The sequence below is a fragment of the Abramis brama genome (genome assembly GCF_963993115.1).
Source record: "Abramis brama genome assembly, chromosome: 24".
Lineage (NCBI taxonomy): Eukaryota > Metazoa > Chordata > Actinopteri > Cypriniformes > Leuciscidae > Abramis > Abramis brama.
The window spans coordinates 9,610,465-9,636,143 of record NC_139986.1 but is presented as its reverse complement, the minus strand read 5'-3'; the positions used below and the strand labels follow the sequence as shown (position 1 = coordinate 9,636,143).

General features: G+C 36.7%; 1 protein-coding gene across 2 annotated transcripts in view; it reads right to left on the bottom strand.

The window, feature by feature from the left end:
- gnal (guanine nucleotide binding protein (G protein), alpha activating activity polypeptide, olfactory type) overlaps window positions 1-24,565 on the bottom strand; it is a 158,765-nt gene extending 134,200 nt beyond the window's left edge. For both annotated transcript variants that reach the window (XM_084102359.1, XM_084102360.1), the window contains exons 1-4: window positions 24,048-24,565; window positions 23,793-23,865; window positions 23,056-23,110; window positions 22,809-22,928 (exon numbers count right to left, since the gene is read on the bottom strand). In XM_084102359.1, the coding sequence (XP_083958485.1) occupies window positions 22,809-22,928; window positions 23,056-23,110; window positions 23,793-23,865; window positions 24,048-24,186 (387 nt within the window). In that variant the 5' untranslated portion in view covers window positions 24,187-24,565. The remainder of the gene's footprint in view (window positions 1-22,808; window positions 22,929-23,055; window positions 23,111-23,792; window positions 23,866-24,047) is intronic.
- Window positions 24,566-25,679: the final 1,114 nt, after the last annotated feature.

Here is a 25,679-nt window from a genome sequence, read left to right as displayed (position 1 = left end):
AGATTTCAGTAACAACTAAGCTAGAGAAAAATATATTGATTATCATGTTACTTCAAATGTTTCCATTCATTATGATGATATGAAATGAGATAATAGTAAAAAACATGAAGCCGTTTGGTGCGTTTTGCTTTTCAAACACGATCGCGATCCAAAATATGATACATTCAAACGCGATCGCGCTGCAAAATATGATACATTCAAACGCGATCACGATCCAAAATATGATACATTCAATCGCGATCGCGCTCAAATATAAAACATTATGGTTACCATATACATCTACGTTTGAGCAGATATCCACAAACACAGTAACAGTAAACACGGGTCTAAATATTATAATATTCACCATATATCTAGCAACAGTTCAACTGCAATGTGAAATGTATGCAACAATAACAAACTAATATGTAAGAATTTCTTACCTTACATCTTTCTTGTCTTCAAATCGCGTTCTTCTTCTTCTGAGGTAAATCCAATGTAAGCTCAGGCGCGTCTTTCGAACTCGACGAAAAGCAGAGACTTGTGAAGTGTTTCGGCGTTTTGTTTTTGAGGTAATGAGCGCGATCGCGTTCCATGTGGAGATTTGCATGTGAATCTCTTTTGCGCTCGTGGGCGTGGTCAAATTAAAAATAATTAGGAAGCGTTTGAGAAGCTGGACATCTTGTTGGTTTTATACAAATTACTTAAACAGAGAATATTTGTTTTCAGTTTGAATCCGATCATTTAAAAGTACACACTTAAATGTTTATAAAGGTATATGGCTCATAAATGTGTGACAAGTATTCGCTGAGTTTTGTTTCAGTTTATAGACGTGCTCAAGAAAAAAAAGTTCACCGCGACGGAGAGGCACACCCTGTTTATTTTATTTATTTTACAAAAGCACTATGTTTTGATTTGATTGTAAGTGGACACATACAAAAGTAGAAATATCACAGATTCTTTTTTTATATTTATTTTTTCTGTATGACCATAAATGACGGAGTAATTTAAGTTTATAGTGCTACAATGTGGAGAAAATCCAGCAAAACACGCCCGCGCGTTTGCCGACCTCAGAGGGTTAACTCTCTGGGGTCTGAGGTGTTTTCTGGGCCCTGGAGTTGTTCTGACATGCTCTGACATCTGTGCTTATTTCTGTTACTTGAAATAAGGCCATAAAACCCATATTTGTTCACAAGACTTTTGAAAATTGTATCATGTAGAATTTGTAAGACATGTTTTTTGTAAGAAAGCTGTATGCAAGGAGGTGTGAATCATCATGAATATTGATGTATTGCAAACCTGGGAAGACAAAGACCCTCCCCTAATGGCCCTATCAGGTGGGACTGTGAGGGAACTTGCACAAAGAATGTGAGGAGAGATTAAAGAATGGCTTTTTTATTGTTTGGATTTATTTACAACACAACATAATCCAAAGATACATATTGAAGGACAAAAAGGCACATTATTGAGCACAGTAGTCTAAACAGAGAGACTCAAACAGTCACACACCTTTGTGCCATTCCTGAAATTCTCGTTCAACATACCTGTCATTTCCAAGTTGTTTGCTTCTTCATTTTACCATGTTCAAGTCAGCAGGACTCATCAGTGGCATCTGGTCCCTATAAAAAACAACAACTGTGAACATGCTGATATCAGGGGAAACAATAGGGCTGCATGACTAGGGGAAGAAAATCTAAATGTGATTTTTCTGGTTAATATTTAATTTAAAATTCACAAAAAATAGATATAAAGAACACCAGGTGTGTTGTATCTTGTAAGCATATACTTGTAGGGCTGCATGAAATAATAATAACAATAATAATGATTTTTGCTTTACAGAAAACTTTTTTTTTTGGGGGGGGGGGGATGCAGGCGGCCTATAACTGTAAATTATTAGAAAGGAACACTTCACTACACTACACTAAAATATATCGATGTGAACCTAATCATATGTTACTTCAAATGTTTTCAAACGTTATGACGTTATGAAATGAGATGCGAGTAAAAACATGGCCTAATGTTTGCCGTTTTTTGTTTTTCAAACTCACAGTGCGAGTGACCTAAACTCACAGCGCTTGCAGAGACCGTTTACTGAAGCGATTGAGTCGCTCCTTAATATGAAACATTATTGTTACCACTTTATAAACATCTATGTTTGAGCAGATATCCACAAACACAGTATTTAACAGTAAACATTATATTCATCATGTTAAAGCAAACACTCACACTAGCCTACTTTTATATCATACTGTGCTTTGTATTATAGAGCATAAAATATCCTCATGTCGTACATGTATATTTATTTAGCATTGCAGGTTTGCTTACCTGTCTATATTTCATATTTCAACATGTGTCTGTCGATTTCATACATTTTAGTCTAGCAACAGTTCAACTAGTACAATGTGAAGTTTATGCAACAATAACACACTAATTATTATAAGTGAAAATACATGTCTTACCTTAAAATCTTTCTCATCTTAAAATCGCGTTCTTCTTCAGAGGTAAATCCAAGGTAAACTCACAAAGTGTCTTCCAAACTCGATGAAAAGCAGAGGAATTATGAAGTTCTATGCTTTGTTTTGAGGTGATGAGGGCGTTTACAGGTCCGCGTTCCTTCACGTGGACTATTTGCACGTGAATCCCTTGTGTGGGTGTGGTCACATAAGAGATAATGAGCAGTCACTTGAGAAACTGTACCTCTCGTTGATCTTATATGGATTACTTAAAAAGAGAATATTTGTTTTCGTTTTGAATTAGATAATTTAAAAGTAGACACTTAAATGTTTTTTAAAGATACTGTATATTGCTCATGTCTGTGCGACAAGGATTCGCTGAGTTTTGTTTGTTTAGAGACGTGCTCCAGAAAAAAAGTTCACGGAGACGGAGAGGCAGAAAGCACACCCTGTTTATTTTCTTTATTTTACAAAAGCAAAATGTTTTGTTTTAATTGTAAGTGGGTACATACAAAAGTAGACCTTTTGAAGTTTATTTTTTCATAAATTCCATAAATGACGGAGTATTTTAAGTCTATTTTGCTACAATGTGAAGAAAATCCAGCAAAACGCGCCGGCGCGTTAAACTAGCAAAAGTGGATTCGGACACGCCCTAAGTGCACCGTGCGCTTTAGACCATGTGCTTAGATCGTTAAAATAGGGCCCATAATATATTAAAGCATATTTGGTGTTTCCATGGTTACTACAAAATAAAACCGGAAATCGAGGGTAACACAGGTGTGATGCCATTGATAGGTGACGCATGGACATGGTCTGTGTCCTGATTAAAACTGATTATTTTTCTGGATTGAACCCTTTGATGTGTACGATCACACCAGTGTTATCAGTCTTGGCTGGTCCCAGGAGCGTATGATCACACCGGTGTGATTAGAACGTTCAGTGATCAACTGCTAAATTCAAACGTGCTTTGGCTGGCACTGAGCCAGAGACAGACACGCTCAGCGCTTGTCATATCACAACTATTCAGTGTTTTCAACCACATAATGTTTATTTTAGGTTTAAGACATTTAAATTCACATAAGTACTAACAAAACAATACATTTAGAGTTTGTAAAATGCACACAGACGTATATGGAAGCGGCAATAATAATCCTTTCCATTATAATTAGACGACACATTTTATTCATATCAGATTGGCTACACATTGTGTAAGTAACTTTAAAGTTTACTCTATTCTTCTGCCAGTTCACGTGCCACTTACGTGTATTTCGGGAGAAGTGGAAAAATTCACGTGTTGTAAATCCAACAGATCCGATTCTCTGAACTGCGGCACAAACTAACATGGCGGCGCCCATCACGTATATAGCTTAACTAGGGATACGCCGATCGAATACTCAGTATCGGCTCCGATACTGCCATTCTTTGCCGGATCGGGTATCAGTCAGATGAGGCTGATCCAAATCCGATATTGTGCTTATACTATTCTGTGTTATTGTTAAGCCTCACAAAAGGCACAAAAACGTTATAAAGAACCATCAACTTTCCGTGCAGTATATTACATGTTCTAAAGCCTTTCCATAGTTTAATGTGATGTACAGATGAATAATGAAGTCGTTAAATTCAAGTGCTTCCCTCCGCTGCGGCTGTCAGTCATTCTCCATTCAGCACTCAAACAGCGTGTCACGTTTGGTTACTGCAGTCAACATGATTAAACTCTCTCCAAGATGATTCAATGTTACTATTGTTATACTTGATCTGTAGATAAAGGTCTATGGTTTCACATAAAATGGCTTAATCTTTCTGGAGTTTATTGCTGTTCATGTAACTTTCTCCTGAGTGTCTTTTAGTTCACAACACTGGAGTAGAGAGCGCTATAATTGTTCTTCACGTGCACAGTAACTGACATTTTTAAACTGTTAAGAAGAAAAGGCTCAATAAACTATTGCATTGATATAATACTGGAACTACGCATTAATATGTCTACCCTTTTGCTTTGAACTTTTCAACGCGAGGCGCTGTGTTAAGCACATCATTCTGCACACGGGATGCGCATTAGCGCTTTGTGCTGCTCTGTATTGGAGCCTTTTATATTATAATACTTTTGGGCAATGAAAGATTATTAATACCCTTTCTTGTTCTGTCCCATCTATAATATGTTGCTGCCTCATTAAAACAGCTGCACTATACATTTAAAAGAAATGTCTTTACATTTTATAGTATTTATTACAAATATATTTACTTGTTTTTCATGAATGTATTTTACAACAATTCAAAGAGCAATGAGTAACATTTTAACAGATTTCTCCATCTCTACTAAATAATGTTTTTTCACTAAATGTTAAGATTTTATACAATTATTGTGCTCTCATGATTTTTATAGAGTAACTTTTGCTGCTGAATTCAACTAATCTAGTTTATAAAAGTATTTTGTCATAGATTATGATCATATAATTTTTTCATTTGTTGTTTTTCTTTATAATGATGTTTAACACACAAAGGAGTAATTATCAGTTCAACAAACAGGTATAGAAATTCTACATTTATTTAAAAAAAAAAAAGGTGCTGATATCGGATCGGTATTGGCCGATACTCAGAATTTTTGGGATCAGATCGGATCGGTTCTGAAAAAATGGGGGGTCAGCCAGAATATTTTAAACTTACATGTGAAAGGGTTAAACATTCTTAAAAACATTTGGGATAATGTAAGTACAGTAGTACACAAATCAACAAAATATATAACATTGTTCAAGTGGTTTTTGGATATTTTAATCCAAAAACCTTACATATTGTGCCTTTAATTTTAAAGCACAGCCACCACAAAATCAGACTTTAGCACCTCTATTTACTTTGAAATCGTTCTGAGGTTAAATACAGATTTCTGGATGAAAGGATTTTTACATTTCCAGCACTGGAACGCATTTTTATCACTTGCCATGGTGGCAACTCTCAGACAGGTTGTAGCCTAAAGCTTTCCGTGGAAATGTGGATTGATGTAATAGGCAGACGTTTTGCGCTGCAAATTCAAAAGAGAACCAATCAAAAGCATCAACAAGGCCGCTGCTGGACAAATGGATGCCCTAAGCAGATTTGTATTGTTGTGCATATAATAACAATTAAGTAATAATACTTAGTTCAAAGAAAGTACCAAAAGCAAGTAATTTTGTGGTTTTATGAACAACACTGTTAAAATACATAATGTTATGTACATAGTATAAATTATGTAATATAATAAAAGCCTGCAGAGGGCGCCAACGGTCTGGTAATTGTTGTAAGCGTTACAAATTATACAGCATTTAATTAAAAATGTAATTTGTAATATTTAATATTAATCAAAAAAAATAATAATATTTGGCCGACTTTACGATAGACATGCTACAGCCACTGTAATTTCTTGAACAAGAACATGTGGACATCAAAATTCAAAACATGCAAGTTCAGAGCGAGAGTTTAAACTTTTATTTTGAAATCACGATGAACAACAACTTGCATATTCAGAATTATCCTGTGATAGTATTATGCTATGCTGTATTATGATTTTTAAATGGTTTTAATAAATCTTGCAGCCATAGAAAACTGTCTAATAATGCGGTTCATGGATTCTCGTCCGTGGAATTCTTCACTTCTGGTGTTGACAGCCCGAGACAGATATCTTTACCATAGTTAAAAACGCACATTAAAATAATTGAAATTATGTGACATAAATTGCATTTGTATCAAATCAAGCAAAAAACGTTGTTGGTGGTCAAATTATAAACGCGGCGTTGAACACGTATAATTAATCTCACCCATTAACTTCAATAGTGAAAACTTTTACATGTTTGTGAACATACATAGGCTACCTGAAAGCACGGGATTCACCTTGGGATTTTTTTTCTTTCCCTTCTCTTCTCAGCTGTTGTGTTTTCCCGGGCAGAGTTCTCACAACCTGTCAGCCAGCTGCAAACATGAGGTGGGGTGGGGTGCGCATGCAGGAATGAATGGCATGTGCTTGCTATGTTCACCATAAATGCATTTTTTATTTATATATTATTATTATTATTTTATGTTAATATTAATATAGAATGAAAGGGTTTTTTTGAGCAACGGAAATGGTGCCCCCTGGGGAGTTGGTGAACTACACAAACTGCGTAATTGCGTTTAGGGAGCGTCTGTAATGAGCATCAGAATAGCATCTCTTCACTAAACGGCCTGATGACAGGAGGCATCATGCACGTCAAAAACTGGCAAAGCAACAAATTATCATTCAACATATCCTATTTTTTTACAGAAAATATTCAGATGTAACCCCAATAGTAATCGTTAACATTTTCATAAGTAACTCATTTAGTTACAGATTTTTTCTCGATAACAGTAACAGCTTACTAGCCTGGATGCCAGCCGAACTTAGCCCCGCCCACAAAAATTTTAGGTCGGGAAGTTCGGTCTGGACTCGATCCGTTGAGGAGCTATTATGCCCGAGCAAAAATTGTTCGGACCAATCAAATTGTCAGGGCGGGCTTTATACAATGATGGACAGATGAGCAACGTAATCATCTACGTCACCAACGAGCGCTTGGGTTGAATTCGTTATGACTGCCGCTGGAGAATTGAGATTTCACGAGTTCACACTTACAAATAAGTCAGATAGAATAAATGCATATTTGACGTGCTGTCCAAGGAGAGGGCGGGCTCGGTATTCGGCCCGAACCCAAAGTACTCCCCCCCATTCCAGGCTGTGGAAGAACAAGCCGAGAGTGAGTGGAGGGATGCTGAAAACTGTCAAGGAATGTTAGGTGAGTTGACAGAGTGAATATATGTTTCCTCTCATGCTGATAGGGTAGACATGGTGTTTGATGACAAGTTGATTGGATTGATTATGTGAACGTGCTCCTGCCGAACTTTGTTTATGAAACATTATGTGTAGATTCCGCCATCGAGTCTGTTATAGAAGATATCGACAGCGCATTAATTTTAAAAGAGGAACAGAGAACCGCGATCAAGGCATTTGTCGATCGGAAACATGAATGAAAACTTACTCTGTTGCTCTGATTGGTTGTAGGTCTATCCAATTGAGTGCAGAGGCATTTTCCTTCCTGATTCGGTTGAAACACGCCCCATAATCAAAGCTTAATGGAGCAGTATCAGACTCATATTCTGACTAGAATCTGAGTATGACGACGTCAGGCTAACAGCTTACAGTTACAATTATTGGTTACACTTTATTTTAAGGTGTCATTGTTACAGTGTAATTATATATTAAATACTGAGTAATATTAAGCAACTACATGTACTTACTATAGGGTTAGGGTAGGATTAGGATTTGGTTGAGGGTTAGTAGCATGTAATTATGCATAATTTACTGTTATTACTATGGTAAGTACATGTAACAAGGACACAGTGTTACCCAATTATTTTGTAATTAGTAACGCTGTTACATGTTACTGGTTACTCCCCAACACAGCGCATAAGCTGGCCTAGCTTGAAATATAATAATTTGTAATGCTATTTGAGCATAAGAAACAACATTTATGGGACAGTTTATGTCAAATGTTGTTGCTGATTTGAAATATGTTATTTAATTGTGAGTTTGGCAAGCAGTTTTTGAAATTTCAGGATTCTCCCATTCAAATAGATAGGACTTGGTCTTGAATGGCCAAAATAGCTGCCCGGAGGCATTGCAAATTTGCCCAGTAGAAGGATCAACATAAGCCCAGTAAGTTGCACCACTGGCTGAATTAACATCACTTTTATTCATATCTTTCACATCTACTGCAGTCAGATTCACCGTGTTCACTCTGAAGGAATCAACTCACATGGCTGGGCACTTGTAATGACACATCAAGGATGTTAAGAGGCTAAAAGCAGGTTTAAAACTTGCCCCATTTAAGTCAACAGGGTGCAAATTTTAAAAAGAGGATAACACGGTGTAGGCAACACCGATTTTTGTCGTTGTTCTCTGTACTGACAGCACTCCAAATTTACAAAAAAATGAGCTCAATGTTAAAATTGACCGGAGTTCTCCTTTAAGTGAATGAACAGTGCTCTCTTCCACCCTCAATACTCATGACTGAGGTGCCCTTGAGCAAAGCACCCAACCCCTAATTGCTCCCTGGACACAAATGGCTGCCCACTGCTCTGGGTGTGCGTGTCCATGGTTTGCAGTGTGGGTGTGTTCACTGTTTCTAATGTGTGTGCACTAACATGGACGGGTTAAATGCAGAGGACCATATCCGTGCATGGGTTACACTGTTATATCATTTTGATATTTAATTAAAACCGTAATATCTGCACTTTTGCACTGGATAATGCTTTAGATGGGCCTTCTAATTTTCACCAGCAGACTTTCTATGGTCAAGGAAAATATCGTTCCTGATTAGGCACATCCTTGTCTACGCTACGCGACCATGCGAGCATCACCGATTCCACTCAATTTCTCCCGAGTGAAAAAAATCATCTGCAGCAAAACAAAAATAGTGTCTGTGACTGTTTTGTTGCAACTGATAAGACACAAGTTGTTTTTGTTATTGTGTTTCATCCAAAAACGAAATGGAGATTAATTTTCCTAACTAAAAAAAAAATCTTTTTATTTCTTAAAACATGATATATTGTGAGTTATTACTGATAATATATCGATTATCGCAGTATCGCCATATCGTGATATTATCGGTATCGTGAACAATGTATCGCGTATCGTATCGTATCGTGAAGTACCCAGTGATTCCCAGCCCTAGCATGGACCGAATAAACTGACAAACATCCAGTTTCTTACTCAACTGTTCACTTATGACATAAACGAGAGAATACTTGCAGAGAGGAGTATTTAGACATAATTTTTCTGTGTATGTGTCCATTCAAGGGCAAGGAAACGCGAAAAAGGAATCAATTCAGTGTTCGAGCGCTATCTAAAATGCGCCTCTCTCTCTTCGGGTGTGTGCGGCTTGGGCACAGATAATGCGCGAGTCCTGATTTTTTTCCTCTTCTTCCACGTTTAAAATTGTTTGAATGTGTAAATTGGCAAGACAAAACACGTCCAAATGATAAACTTTCACTCTATGATGTTTAAACTTAGCAGTTAATTCGCGAATCACATGCGTGCCAAACCATGGGGCCTGGTCCATACGGATAATGGATCAACTGTGATCCGTTGCACCCCTAAAATCAGCTGATCTTTCATTTGACTAGCATAACTCAGAAACGCTTGTAAAAGATAATCCCAACTAGAGAACAAACACTTAAGATGTCAACGTTAGTCAGTTTTTAAAAGACAGATTGGTTTGGAGATGGCACAACTCGAGTCCCATGAGGAAAACCGCCAATGATATTTTTTTGACCCCCAAGACAGATACTTAAAACAGACATCCTTTTTCTAAAGACCTCTGAGTGACCTCTTAAACACAGGATTGAAATCTCTAAGAAAATCCATAGAGATTTCCTTTTACATATCAATTCTAGACGGACTTAAAATCGAGCATCTTCTAATTGTGTTGCTATATCATGTCTACAATTTATATATGTGACTATTATGCTTAGATCACACATAATTCATGCAATTGCTAAAACCATTGAATGGTTGATTGGAAGTGTGTCTCGTTTACTGTGTGCATGAATGTCTTCTTATCTCTCAAATGGTGGCTTGAATCCAATCTGTGTAAAATGCATCCTTTTCTTATAATAGAAATCATGTCTAAATTGTACTCTGCTAAGATCGGTAAAGTTAAGAGCCCATGTGACTAGTCAGATAAAATGTCATTTATGTGAGAGGAGGTGAAATAGTCACACCGCGAGCTAAAGAAAGGTCTAATTGGACAGAGCTCCTCCAAAGGGCTGGACAAAAGTTTTGAGTTAAAAACTCAGGACACAAACAAAGTGAAAGACGAGACCACAGATCAGGATCAGATGAAAATGGGTTAAGTCCGTGCAGCTTTATTCAAGCCATCTAACTACTCTCGTCTAGGGGTGTAACGCAATGCAAAATTCATTGCTTTAATTACAAATGGGTGGACCTCCCGTGCAACACAGTCCTTCATCACAATCACGGCACACTATATTACCAACAACTGGGTAATTTCAAATCCCGTTCTCCAGACACGCGATGTCCACGAAAGCCATACTGATCTTCTGTCGTTAATACTACAGGGAGCTGTAGCTGAGTGGAAAATTGACAGAAAACGCAACTGTTCCCGTCACAACAGACAATGCCAAAAATCTAGTGAATGCAGTTAAAGGATTTTCACCAAACATTCAATGTTTTGCACACACAGTTAACCTGGTATCACAAAAGGGGATGGGCGTTAACCAAATGTCACGGCTTTTAGGCAGAGTGAGAAAGGTTGTCACTTTTTTCCATCGAAGCACTAATGCTGCAGCAGTGCTCAAGGACAAACAAGAGATGCTCCAACTGCCTCCATACAAGCTGATCCAGGATGTCCCCACCAGGTGGAACTCAAGCTATGACATGCTTGAGCGCTACCTTGAACAGCAGGCTGCTGTTTTCTCAGCACTTACAGACAGGAGTGTTAAGACGAACATTAAGGACATTGTTACTCTGTCTGATGAAGATGTAAAAGTAGCTGAGGACATTGTTCAGATTCTCAAACCACTGAAAACGGTAACAGCTCTGTTGATCACTGAACAGCTGCCAACCGTTTCAATGATAATGCCACTGAAACACACCATCCTGGAATCTATGAAAGTGAGTTACACAGATACAGCAGTTGTGAAAGATGTTAAATCTGCCATTGTGTCCGACTTCAACAGATACCCAGACTTTGACTCAACACTTGTGCAGTTTCTTCATATGAGTACTGCTCTTGGCCCCGTTTCTGGATGAGACCACGCGCAGCATCGTCTTCAACAGCCTGATAGAGAAGATTCTGGAATACCATCCCCCACAGGTATTTTTGTTTAATCGTTTTAATTCCAAAATGAGTTAATTTAATAAATGTAATTAATTTAAATTAAATAAATTAATACATTTATTTTTTTTATTTTAAATTGTATAAATACCAATGTTTATAAATACCACAGACCTGCAACATATCTTACTAGTGAATATGTCATGTGAAAAGCACTCTGACATCATCAGAATTGAGCATCACTATGTTTTTGGTAGTTTTATTTGTCAGATATGAATTGCAATTAGCAATAGTAACTTAAAACTATTTTGTGGCTTTGTTCTTGTTAGGCCCAGGCCTCAGAGTCAGATGTGGCATCCAGCAGTAGTGAATGTGATCCTCCAGCCAAAAGAGCACCAATCGCGGAACTGTGTGGAAAGTTATTTCCAGTGGAGACGAGCACACCTGCTTCCAAGTCTCTGTCTCAAATGATGAAAGAGGAGGTGCAGCGTTACAAGTTAGTGCCGACTCTTCCAGTGGAGTCAAAACCACTTGCATGGTGGAAGGACAAAGAGAGCCAGTTTCCCCATTTAGCCAGGTTGGCTAAATGCTAGCTTGGAGTCCCAGCAACATCGGTCCCCAGTGAGAGGGTGTCATCTATAGCAGGGGACATCGTTACAGCACAGAGAGCAAGCCTCTGACCTGAGAATGTGGACATGATGCTGTTTTTGAAGAAGAACTTAAACCTTAATTTGAACATTTTAGATGTATGGTAAATGAGTAGATAAACCAGTTTATTTCTGACTAGTCTACAGCGGAGGCATTTATTTCATTTTAGTTTACTCAGGTGTGCTAACTGCTCTAAAGAAAACATGAAGCCAATGTATAACGTTAATAAAGATAAAGTTTATAAGTTAAATTATTGTTGTTGTTTTTATTAAGTTAAAAGTGAATCTAGTGTTATTATTGCTGGTGCCCTGCCATGAACCCTGCCCCCACAGCAAACAGAACCTAACCGAACTGAACCGTGGCTCCAAAACCGTGATATGACCCGAACCGTGGCATTGGTGTATCGTTACCCCTACTCTCGTCTCATTTACTTCTCTTTCTTCTACTTAAGATTCTTTTCTTTTCCGCAATGGAATTCTTTTCTTTTCCTTTTGTTTTCTAAGTTTTGCCGCAAAGCACGCCTCAAACTTCAACTTCAAACAGAGACTCCGCTTCTATTAATTTGTTAACACACAAGAACGTGATTGGCCTTCCAAGACGTCACTACAGACACGACGAGACCGCCAGCGAATCAACAAACCTGGGAAACCCCCTCTTCAGCAAGGACCACACATAAGGGAATCCTCATCATAGACATAAACAACAAAACGAAGTAATACCTCCAGATTCTAGTCGAACTGGTCGAATTTAATGTCTTATACTGCTTTTCATGTTACTGTGCTAATAAATAGTGTTTTCACTATAGTTTGGATATTAATAACCACTATAGAGTTGATAGTTACGGCCTGTTCAAATGAGCATTGGACAACTCATTTGATAAGTGAGTCTTTCATAATTCCCTATAAATGAATTAATAATTTCCTTTGAGCTAAATTGACCTGTTTCCCTTACACAGTAACTTTTGCTATGAAGCTGTGGCAGGTTTTTGCATTTATACTTATAATGCTGGTGACACCATCTGCTCTCAGATGCTAGTCTGAAGCCTTGCAAACTGGCTCAGGAACGAAAGCATAAACATTTACAAAAACTAAAATTAAATTGTCGAATCGACCAGGATCACTTCTTATCCCAACCCAATGTGCATAAATTAATGTTTAAAAAAGACAAACCTGACCCGAGACAGACCCGATAAAATTAGACCCAAATCCGACCCCACGGAAATTATATTCTGACAGGACCAGAATGTAAAAAGCAGCGTATTCTGAACAGCCTGCAGCTCTGAAGTGGTGACTTTTTTAACTAGGGATGACACAGACCAAAATTAGAGACAACAAATAAGAAATGCTAGGTGTAGATCGATAAAAATGCCCATCTTCCTACCTTCTTTGTAGATGAAATTCATTCTCTGATCCTTTTTCGTAACGCTTACGTTAGCTACCCATGTTGCCAGATAATGTAGCCTATACATTGTGAATGTCAAAAATGTAGGAGAATATGTTTTCTGTGGATTTTCACAAATTGTTTTATTTGAGGAAAAACATGAAAATGTAGATATGGTTTAATTTGAGTTAATTTGATATAGTTGATTAGTTTTGTTCACTTGGGAGAGTTAATACTGCACATCAAATGGCAAGGAAATATATTAATGTTAATATTAATAAGCAAATCCCCGCACTCTGGTATCAGTATTCAGGAGATTTTGGTAATGAAGTGCGTATTTGACAGAGGAGAAGGGGGTAAGATTGTCATAGAATTATTGATATGTATTTGTTTTAAATAATAAAATATTGTTAAATGTCGAAATGAAAAATGTAATGTTGGCATATTTTAAAAGAATCTTGGGTCCGTTTTGTAAAAGCACATATATTTGAAATTACCTGAGACCCGAGGCAACTAATATCAGACCTGACCCGGGTCCGATAACCATATACACCAACCAAGAGTAGTGAATGATGTTTTTATGAAAGATATAAGAGCAGTGAATGATTGTTTGAATGACTTTTTTCTTTTGTGGTTTGAATAACATTAACAACATCGTCAGCAACAGGTCGGACTATATGAGGCTGTTGTCACTTTAACACCTTATACTGTGTTTACATGAATACTCACCAGGATGGGCATTTTAAAACTTAAGTGTGTGTATTTGACCGTTCAAGCGCAATAAGCAGTGAAAGTAAACTAAATTCAGCACTTTGGGTGCACCACAGAAAGTCGCCTGTCAGTACCGAATTTAGTTCTGTTTTGAGGTTTATTGTGCTTTTAATAACTCATCATCAAGCACGACCCACTCTTTCTTCTCATTAATCCATGTTCCTTTGCTGCTCTGACATGATTAAGCAGTCTTGCACTGCACGGATGTATTTACATATAGATAAACTAAATAGAAAAATCTCTATCGATTGACATCGTCATATCAGTCAGCCCTACGCCCCTGACATGCTCTAGCGCCCACACTTTTAAAACCCCTGATATAGCTCTTTATACAATACAGATCGTTTCAAGGCAGCTTTACAGTGATAAACAGGAAAATAATGATTCAATGATGCAAAAAAGCTGTAAAGCAGCTCTAAAAAGACAATAGTAAACCGTCAGTATTCAGGTGAAATCAGTTAAGTGTTGATTCACTTCAGTTCATTAACTGTGTAAAGTTCATTAATTATGGAATGAGTTCAATTCATCTATAAAGCAGCTCTGGAGAAAACAGTGATGTTATCATCCAGCTCAGTTATCATCCAACAGTCTCAGTACAGTCAAGTCAATAATATTGCTGAATATTAAGAGTTCCCAACTAAATAAGTCAAAAGGCGACAGTGGCAAGGAACCCAAACTACATTGGAGACAGAATGGAGAAAAAACCTTGGGAGAAACCAGGCGGCTCAGTCAAGTGGACCAGTTCTGTGTGGTTTAATCCCTGTGGTATGCAGATAGCCTGGGTGTAGTTATCTTAAGTTCGAGTGAGACAAAGAAACATGGAGAAAGATAAACACACAGATCAGGAGAACTAGGACTGGGCAATATATGATTTATTTTGACATCTACACAGAGCAGGGCTTCTTAAAGTTACCGTGATAAAGAATTGAATGGATGAATAAAATAGAGCATGAAACATGCTTGATGTTAAAAAGTGTTTGCATACAAAGTCCAATAAGCCGCAAAAAAGAACTCTGTTGCAGTTCATACATGCTGTCCTGACACACACAAAGCACGCACAGAACGCCTTCTGTCAGTCAGCATGAGAGTACTGCAAGTTATCTTTTGAGCTTGAATGTCAAATCCAGACATATTTACACAAGTGAATGTAGCTGGGAATTAAATCAGATGATGTCAATATATTGGATCCACACATTAGATATTAAAGTGACAGCAGACTAATATACCTGTTGTTAATGTTGATCAGACAACAATAGAAAAAGAGAAAATCACTCACTGCTTTTAACTGAATCACTTTTGTAGCTTTAATAAGAAACAGTGCATAATTAAATCATACAGTTAAGACTACAGAATGTTTTATTCAATTTAACTGTTATATTTCCTTCTTGAATAGTACTGTTAAATAGACTTGCTTGCTGTAGCTGAAAACCTTACATTGTCATTTATATTTTTGATTTATTGTATTTGTTCTATTGTGATTATATATATATATATATATATATATATATATATATATATATATATATATATATATATATATATATATATATATATATATATATATTATTGTGAAATAAAATTACTCATAAAATTACTCATTGTCACATAGAATTTGGTTATATTGCTAACATCAATTTTACCATGTCTTGTTAACTATCTTTCAATGATATCCTCTCTGATAAACGGAGATGCATTTGAAACAAGCATAATCTTTTTGGCCAGTTGGACTAAAGGTATTACCAGGGTAAACACATTTTTAGCAACAATACCTTTCACTACTGTTCATCCTATCTGAAGACAAAATGCTAGTGTCCAACAATGAGGAAACTGCAATAGTAGCTACATTTCTCAACACAACAGCATTCATAGGGATGAAATTAATGCCAAGCCAAAGTGTTGAATTGTCCAAACTTAGAGATGTTGCCATATCGACAAGCTCCGCTATTACCGCTAATCAACAGCACTCTTAGTGAACACTTCCAGTTGTTTTACAAACTGTTTGCCCAACAAAACCTTCTCTCAAACAAGCAGCAGAAACTAGAGAATATATTGAAACACTCCCTAATTTCATTCTGCTGAACACAAAAGAATATAATTTGAAGAATATAGGCAACCATCAACTGTGTGGTTATACATAATCTTCAAAATATCTTCTTTGACTTCCAAAAGAAGTCAATGGGGCCCATCAACTGTTTGGTTCATCAAAAAAAAACAAAAAAAAACTGACATTCTTCAAAATATCTTCTTTTGTGTTCAGCAGAAGAAAGAAATTCATACAGGTCTGGAACAACTTGAGTGTGTATGATGACAGAATTTTCATTTTTGGGTGAACTATCCCTTTAAGTCCTTTGCAAACACACAACATGCAGATAACAATACTAACAAGACTCCTCTATATTTACAGGCATTTTTTTAGAACCTGTTATTTATATTCTACAATAAATAAAAAAAATATCTGTCAATATTAAGTAATTCATCTCTGTCATGTTCCTTCTGTCCAGTTTTTACTGTTGCAGAATGTATGACAGAATTAAAGTGTCACAAACACAATGCACTGCCTCTCTTTTAGCTTAAGATTATTTTTGATGTTAAAGTTCTTTCCCTATATTTCATCCCTCCCTCACTGAGCATTTTCTCTTCTGGCAGACACATGCTTTGGTTCAGAAGGATGGACAACCCCACACTGCTCTTATCTGTCCAGCGCTTGACCAGCATGTTTACTAACAAAAATCAATATAACATTACATAAAGAGCCTAATTAATGGAGACAGCACTGCAGCCCAAACACATGCACAAACCCCATCATATCAACTCATAAACACACCTCAAAAAAACTTGAATTTGCAGCTCGAACAAGTTTTAGACATTTAAGAGCAGAACTGTATTTCATACAGTTCAATAACACAGTTTAATAACACACAATGGGCCTCATTCATGAAACACAAGCAGAATGATTTTTAATGTAAATAGTTCATAAAGCCGTTCTGTTTCGTTCCGTAAAGCCGGATTCATGAAAGTGTTTGTATTTTCAAAATGTTGAAATTTCGTATTCTTCGTTTTCTATTTTCGTTTTGTGTTCTATTAGGCAAATTGATGACAGTGATATTTCATGAGTTTGTTTACCCATATAGCTAGGTAATTTGAAACTATTGAGATTGCTGACCGGCATTGATTTGCCATTTTTTAAATATCGGCATCGGCCAAAATGTTTTTTCTGTTTGGTCGATGGTTCGAATGGCACTGAGAACGCCAGTGCCAGAGCCCACAGCGCTCCCATTCTCCATCTTCATTAGTTTGTAAAATTAGTGCTACCTTGTCTTTATTTGAAAAAATCAGATTCACAAAATGCCCAAACTGCCCTGTTGGTTACAGTGTTTACTTCCTTTTATTCATATATTTTTTTTAACAATTTCTTTATTTGTGAAAAATACTGTAATAGGATTTCAGAATCAAAAAGCTGAATCAATAAATTACAAGTCAGTTTTTTTTTACAGATTTGTTTTTGTATTCATTTTCAAAATATTTTATCTCCAAATTATTAAATATTAAAACAAATATAAATTATAAATATATCAGTTTTATATCGGCCATCAGCCACAATCAATGTCAGTAATCATAGCAACCAAAGCTTTAGCTGGAAAAATGCTGTGCCTCCAGTACTCTCAAGTGCCCCCAGCTGGCCGCTTTCAGCTGGCTAAAAACGCTTAGGTAGCCACACTTTAATTGAATATTTTTTGTAAATCAAATGACCAATTAGTCTATTTTGCATTTATGCTATACTGGAGCCAAACCTGAGAAGGGAGACCAGAAGTTTTCACAGAGTTCCTGGTTTACATATTTGTAATCCATAGACGGGGATCATGCTAATTATGAATACGTGTGCAAATATATATATATATGTATATATATATATATATATATGTATATGTATATGTATATATATATATATGTATATATGTATATATATATATATATATATATATATATATATATATATATATATATATATATATATATATATATATATATATATATATATATTCACACGTTTAACTATCAAATCTGGTGTTTATTAAGCATTTGTGAATCCGGAAGAGAGTTCTTGAGAATTACTCAGTATTTACTCATATTTACGAAAGTTTCATGAATGAGGCCCAATGTTTACAGCCCTTATGAACTCACTGCTGTTTAACATCTGTACTAATGACATAATCAGCATCATCTTGCACGAAACAGCCAAGAAAAAGAGTCCAATAATGTTAAAGAGAGCTCTGTGTCTGTGTGTGTGTGTGTGTGTGTGTGTGTGTGTGTGTGTGTGTGTGTGTCCTCTGTCAGCTGGCTGCCACTTTGAACTCTGATCAAATCAGCCTTATAAAACTCATGACAGCCCGACCACTCTCTGCGACCCAATAGAAAGAGATTTTAATTAGGTAACAGCAGCAAACACACACACACGTGGCTGTGCACACTAATGCCATCTCCCCTGTAGCACTAGTTACTAAATACAAACTATTTTGGCTCTGAAAGAAGCATCTATTTAGAAATCATCCATAACTTCTCACAAGTGATGGTGGAAACTCTTGCCTTCTGCATTAAATAATGCTCTTTTACTATTAAAATCTTTGACTGTGTACATCTGTTCTTACGTGCAAAATATTCTCCATTCCATAAATTATTTTAGCCTTGAAACGGGTTATAGCATATGACTGGGTCATACATACAGTATACTTTTGTATTTGCTTGTATCATTAAATCATTCAGAAATGAATTAAAATGGTGAGTTCAACCACCATTGGTAACAGGTAGATTCAAAACAATCAAGAGTGAACTACAGTAAAAATACAGGCAGAACATCCAGTTAAATAATTAAGGCATATTTTTCTGCTGTTTTTTCACTAATGGACACAGAACTGACAATTAAAGAATCATAATAATTTTTCACTTCATCAATTAGTTCTAGTCCTCCAATTTGATTGACCAAGCAGCAGTACAATATGTATATGATAAATTAGAGTATAACACCACTGTTTCATGTTTGACTTCGTTTGCTTTTGTTTTAGATTTTTAGATTTGCTAAGTGGAGCATAGAGCGGATTTGCCTGAAGTGACAAGGGTTTTTTGAAAGTCAGAACATCTATGTTTTCTCTTGCTACATGATCGCTCAGAATGGATTCCTCTCACTACTGATTAAATGGAGTACAAGTGATTACAGAATGCTTTGACATGGGAAAGGGAATTCTCAGTCACTCCCTTAAACTTAACACAAAACCAAACCTGTCCCTAACCTTACCTGTATCCCACCTCAATAGCTGCAAGTGTTTTGCAATACAACATGAACTAAGTAAGTACCAATTTATTTTGTTTTTTTTGTTTTGTTTATGCAAGTACTTAGTAGGTAAAGACACCTAATATAAAGTGTGACCAACTATTCTAATGATATGATCTTTAGGAAGCGTAATTGTCAAATAAAAAGAGCATTAAAACATTACAATATTCACAACGTTGCATAATGTAATTTCACCGGCAATATCATAGTGAATAGGCCTATAGTCTATTGTGAATATTGTATATATTGCCTAGACCTAATGCTGGAAAGTTGTTGCTTTTTACTCATGGTGTCTGACATTCCTTTGTGGATAACTGTAAGAGAAAGACACTAAAATAATGCTTAAGTTTCTGTAAATGTTTGCATAAATATCAGCATTTACACAAGATCTGTTTATGAATAATTTAATCATTATAACATGTATTCATGAGTGTTTATTTGTACACCACATCACTGAGTCCACAATCATTTGAATGAACACATTTGCAAATTAGAGGACATATTTGCTTTGGGTTTCATGAGACAAATATGAAACCTGCTGCATTTGACCAGAGGCAAACAGGAGTGAGGTCATGGAGTTAGACTCTATAACCAGCCCTCCAATCCTGAACAAACCACAAACAAAATATAAGGTTTTGCCACATGGTTTGATACTGACAAAAACATGTCCCTGTAGATAATACTCCTCTGAATAAAATGAACAAATTTAATTTGGGTAACACTGTAATGTTAAGGGCAATGTGGTAATGTTAGGGCCGTTCTTCCAAAATTTGTATTCACTTTTAATGCATTAAGGTTCTCAAAATGAAAATACAATATCATAAAATAGATAGTTCTCATGCTCTATGCCGTGCGGTCAAAATGTGTCCTAATATTTTTACTATATAATAACCATTTTATAAAAATAGTAGACATTTGAGGCTGTACTATATTGTAAATGAAGCCACTTCACAGTCATATAACTAAGTACATTAACTATGTCCATCCATTGAAAGTTCACATAATCAAAATGTTCATGCATCAAAAAGTACAAAAATACATTGTAATCAAGCAGTTTAAGAAAAGTCTTCTGGAGACTCAACCGTGCTGGCTTAACGATCAAGAACAAACCTCATTGGATAAATCTGCTTGATTCATGTGAATGTCTTTTTGTACTTTTAATGTGTGAAAGCTTTGCTTGTGTGGATTTTCAATGGATTAACAAAAAAGGTGAGATTGTTAAAAATATCTTCTTTTGCGTTACAAAGATGAATGAAAGTCGTATGGTCTTGGAACAACATGACAGAAAGTAAATTATTTCATTCAGAATTTTCATTTTTAGGTGAACTAACCCTTTAATACCTGTGTTAAATTAAATACTTTATTCCATCATATAATATCTACAATAGCTGATCATTAATTTATATGGTATTTCAATTGGACAGTTGTTGAAAGTCAAACTATTGAAAAAAATGCTTTTGGAGTTAGGAGAAGACTTAGGATATTTTACAAGCATTAAATAAATGTCTTGGCCATCACACACTTCTGTGTTATTGTCAGAGGCGGACAGAGTACACAGCTACATTACTTGAGTAAAAGTACAGATACCCCTTGCTAAATTTTACTCAAGTACAAGTAAAAGTACTACAGTCAGATGTCTACTTAAGTAAAAGTACTAAAGTACTTGTTTTTAAAAGTACTTGAGTATCAAGAGTACAAGAGTACATTTTCTAAATATTGCATTACTACTGCCACAGTGCTTACATTGGTAAACACAGCAAATACTTGAAGCGAAAACTATCATTAACTTGTTCAGAAAATTGAAATAGTCTGGCGAGGTGGGGCCACGGCTTGGCACATTCCCGGGATGCGATATTTTTTTTCCCAGGATGGTAGGGGAAGACTCATGAATATTCATTAGGGAAGTCATCCCTGATTGGTCTGATGACCTACCCCTAACCCCACCCCTAAACCTACCCGTCACTGGGGTTAAGACCAATCAGGGATGACTTCCCTAATGAATATTCGTGAGTCTTCCTGGGAAAAAAAATATTGCTCCCGGGATGGACCTGCTGCGTCTTCATCCATTGTTTCGTCCATGGTTTCGTCTCTTATCTAAATCTGACCATGGAGTTGACTTTGGCGGAAAGCTGAAGGTGATTGCTGATAGGCTGTCCCAATCAGTGGCGCCTGCACAATCCAATCACATTTGAGAGGGAAACAACAAATTGAGGGTTTCCGAGATGTTTCTTTTTTCCTTTTTTTTTTTTAGAAGAAGTAACGGGTACCCACAGTTATGGATAGAAATGTAGTGGAGTAAAGAGTACAATATTTGCCTCTCAAATGTACTTGAGTAAAGTCATGAGTACTCCCCAAAAATGATACTCGAGTAAAGTACAGATCCCTCAAAATTGTACTTAAGTACTGTACTCAAGTAAATGTACTCAGTTACTGTCCGGCTCTGGTTATTGTTAAGTTCATGAGTTCACACTTACATATAATTAAGTAGAGTAAGGGTTTTGCGTATTTGGGGTGCTGTTCAAGGGGAGGGCTCAGAGTTTGGAATTTTGGCCCGAACCCAAAGTACTCCCCCCGGTTGTGATAAGAATAGTTAGGACTAGAATGAAGAGATGGGGCGGTGAAGGGATGCTGATAAACTGTCAACGAACAGAGTTAAGTCTGCTGTATATATACCTCTTATCATTAATTGAGTTGATTAACTGAATGCGCTCCTCTCGTGTTAATCAGGTTAATTATCTGAATGTGCTCCTCCCGAACTTTGTTAATAAAACATCATTAAATGAATGAGAATGAAGTGTACATGGTCAGTGACTACAAACAAATTTACTTTATGGATTTCATTATAATTAAGCCATTAAGGAAGCTTTTCTTTATTGTTTATTAACAAGAGTGTGTTTGTGTGCACATTGTGACTAGTGTTAAAAAGTCAAATAGCACAAAATGAAACCATTGTATTTTTAATTCATGTAACTGAAAAAAAAAGTCATTTAACATAATGTGATCTTCCCTATAATACCAAAACAATGGACCCACAAAGTTATGACATTGAGTGACAACATTTATGTCAGCTCTCATGAGCAGACATTGACAAAGGACATATAAGAATCTATGGCAGAGGTTCTCTGCTAGTAGAGTAAATACATCATGCAGTATGTGCCTGAACCATTGACTGGATTTAAAAGGGAATTTGTGCACCACTTCAATGAGGAAACACTTACAAAGAACTACCGTCTAAACAACAAAAGAACCAACATTTCAATAATAACTTGGCCCAATATCAGCCTGGTTATAAGGTCATTAGACTATAACACCCCCTTTCAGTGTAATCAATCATGACATCAATTTCCCATTTAAAAAAAAAATACTTTTTTATGTCTTCCGCTTAGTGCTGTAACAGATTTGGAAACAGTGTCTTACCTCTGTGTAGTCAAAGTCTGAGAGTGGAGCTATACTTTTGATGTACTCTGCTCTAGGCTGATTGGACGGGTTGGCGATTGACACAGGGGGTGTTAAGGTGCTCATAGCAGATATTATCGTCTGGAAAATAGAAACATAGATGTAAAAGCAGGATGAATTAAACCAAACTAATCAGCTAGACAAAACTGCTGGAGACAAAACAAAAACATTAAATTGGGCGCAATTTTTATTCACATAACTGACTTACCACTATGGCGTCCTTAACATTTTTCCGGATATCCAATATTTTTTGCTGCTTTTCTCTGAGCAGAAGAGAGGGAAAATAGGAGGAAACTGTCATTAAAGAATGAATGACATAATTTCAAAATTAGGAGTGTCATAATAATTGTCCATGAATTAGGAATATGATTAATATTACTCAAAGGTGGACATTATCAAAGGCCAAACTGTGATTAAAGTCACAACAGAGCACATACTGCACACAGTGACCACATCCTGATGGTGAACATTCAAATAACGGCACATAACTATAATTAATTATATATAATCAATCCAGTTATTATCTAACTATTTTATTTGCCGTGAGATAAGGCCCAAAAATAAGATCCAAAAATGCTGCATGCCAAAAATGCTGTCTATACGCAGTCCAAAAAAATGCTGCTGAAAAAAAAATGCTGCACACCTATATCCAAAAATGCTGTATAGGTGGGCGCTCAAATTTGAGACTCGGAAATGCTGCATGCGTGTATGATGACCAAAAATGAGGCCCAAAAATGTTGCTCACGCCTATGATGTCCACAATGCTGTCTAAGTAGGCAGCTCACTAGGTTTAGAGACAGCCATAAAAACGCACCGGACGCAGAGGCGTACATCTGAAGCCCGTCAACATTCTAACATCCTCAACATACATGGATGCCGCATCCGTTATAATAAACACAGAAAAGGCCCTGTGGCAGTAATAACGCTAAATGATCACACACTCACTCTGCGTTAAAGCCGTTGACGTGCAGGATCCGCATCTGTTTGACTATAGTGCTCTTCCCGGATTCCCCAGCGCCTTAAAATCATAGAAAAAAAGTCATGAGATGATACATAGCCTAAATATTAGTATTTCCAGGGCCATGAAGAAATTATTCATCCATGATGATGATGATGATGATGAAAATATATCCATATCTCTGATCAGATGATGCTTACACATATCTATTTGTTATTATTTGTTAATGATTCCTATCTTACCTAATAAGAGCAGGCGGTGTGTGGCTTTATACGCCTGTCTCTCTTTCTGTAACTGTTTCTCGATCTTTTTATTCGCCTCTCGTTGCGCCTTCTCGTCGATGCGCTGATCTTCTGTCTTGCTGTTGCCCAAACATCCCATGTTCAAAAGCCTCTTACTCCTCAGACACACAGTAAACAATAACAATATCTCAAATGTCTCCTACAATGATGATTTAAAATGTATCAGCTTGATAAATAGAGCAAGAAATCCCTGCGCCACGGGGGAAAAAAAGGTTTCGCTTTGACCCCTTCACACACCCGAGCGACAGATTCAGTCGGATCTCCTCGATATATTCATGATCAATGTTTGAAAATCAGACATGAAGCGACTGAAGCTCAGATCATCTCTCTCTCTCTCTCTCTCTCTCTCTCTCTCTCTCTCTCTCTCTCTCTCTCTCGCTCTCTCTCTCTCTTTCCTCTCGCTATTTTGTTGTAATGTGTGTTTGTGTCTTTAACTCAGCACTGCCTCCCTCTGCACTTACAGGAAGTGACACTCCACACTCAACCTGCTGATCCCAGGTCAGCCTCTATCCCCACATCATTGCATTTTAAGCTTATGCAATCATTCATCATTAAAGGCGTCATTCATAACTGAGTTTGTTACAGAATCCTCTTCCCCAGCTACTTCACGACATCAATTATTACAAAAAATGCAATATATAACCATTCCATTTTATTCTATTCATTTATCTGTCTACATTACTGATGTTTCAAAAAAAAAAAAAAAAAAAAATGACATGATGTTTTCATTCTTTTCTCAACAGCATTGCAAAAACTGTGCACACTTATATGGGCAAACAAAGTTGATTGTAATACCTTTACACTAGTGCACATTTAATAAAATAATAATAGGCATTGTATTTAATTAAAACATATTAATCATGTGATTTATATAATCTTTAAATCTACTTGCCCCAACCCATTATTCATGAAAATAACCTATATACACACACAAAAAAATTAACAGCCATATCACCCTGTAGCCCAAGACTGTTTGCCCTCTGAAGCCAAGCAGGGTTGAGCCTGGTCAGTACCTGGATGGGAGACCTCCTGGGAAAACCAGGATGCTGCTAGAAGAGGTGTTAGTGGCACCAGTAGGGGGTGCTCACCCTGTGGTCTGTGAGTCCTAACGCCTCAGTGTAGTGATGGGGACACTATACTGTCAAAAAGCACTGTCCTTCGAATGAGATGTTAAACCGAGTTCCTGACTCTCTGTGGTCATTAAAAATCCCAGGATTTCTTTCGAGTAGGGGTATAATCCTGGCATCCTGATCAAATGTGACCATTGGCCTCTGTCCATCATGGCCTCCTAATCATCCCCATATACTGATTGGCTCTATCACTCTGTCTCCTCTCCACCAATAAGCTGGCGCAATATGGCTGCCGTCGCAATATGGCTGCTGTCGCATCATCCAGGTGGATGCTGCACATTGGTGGTGGTTGAGGAGATTCCCCCTTCCATGTGTAAAGCGCTTACCCAGAAAAAAAGCTATATAAATATAACAAATTAAATGAATTATTATTGAATTATTATGTGACCATTGGCCTCTGTCCATCATGGCCTCCTAATCATCCCCATATACTGATTGGCTC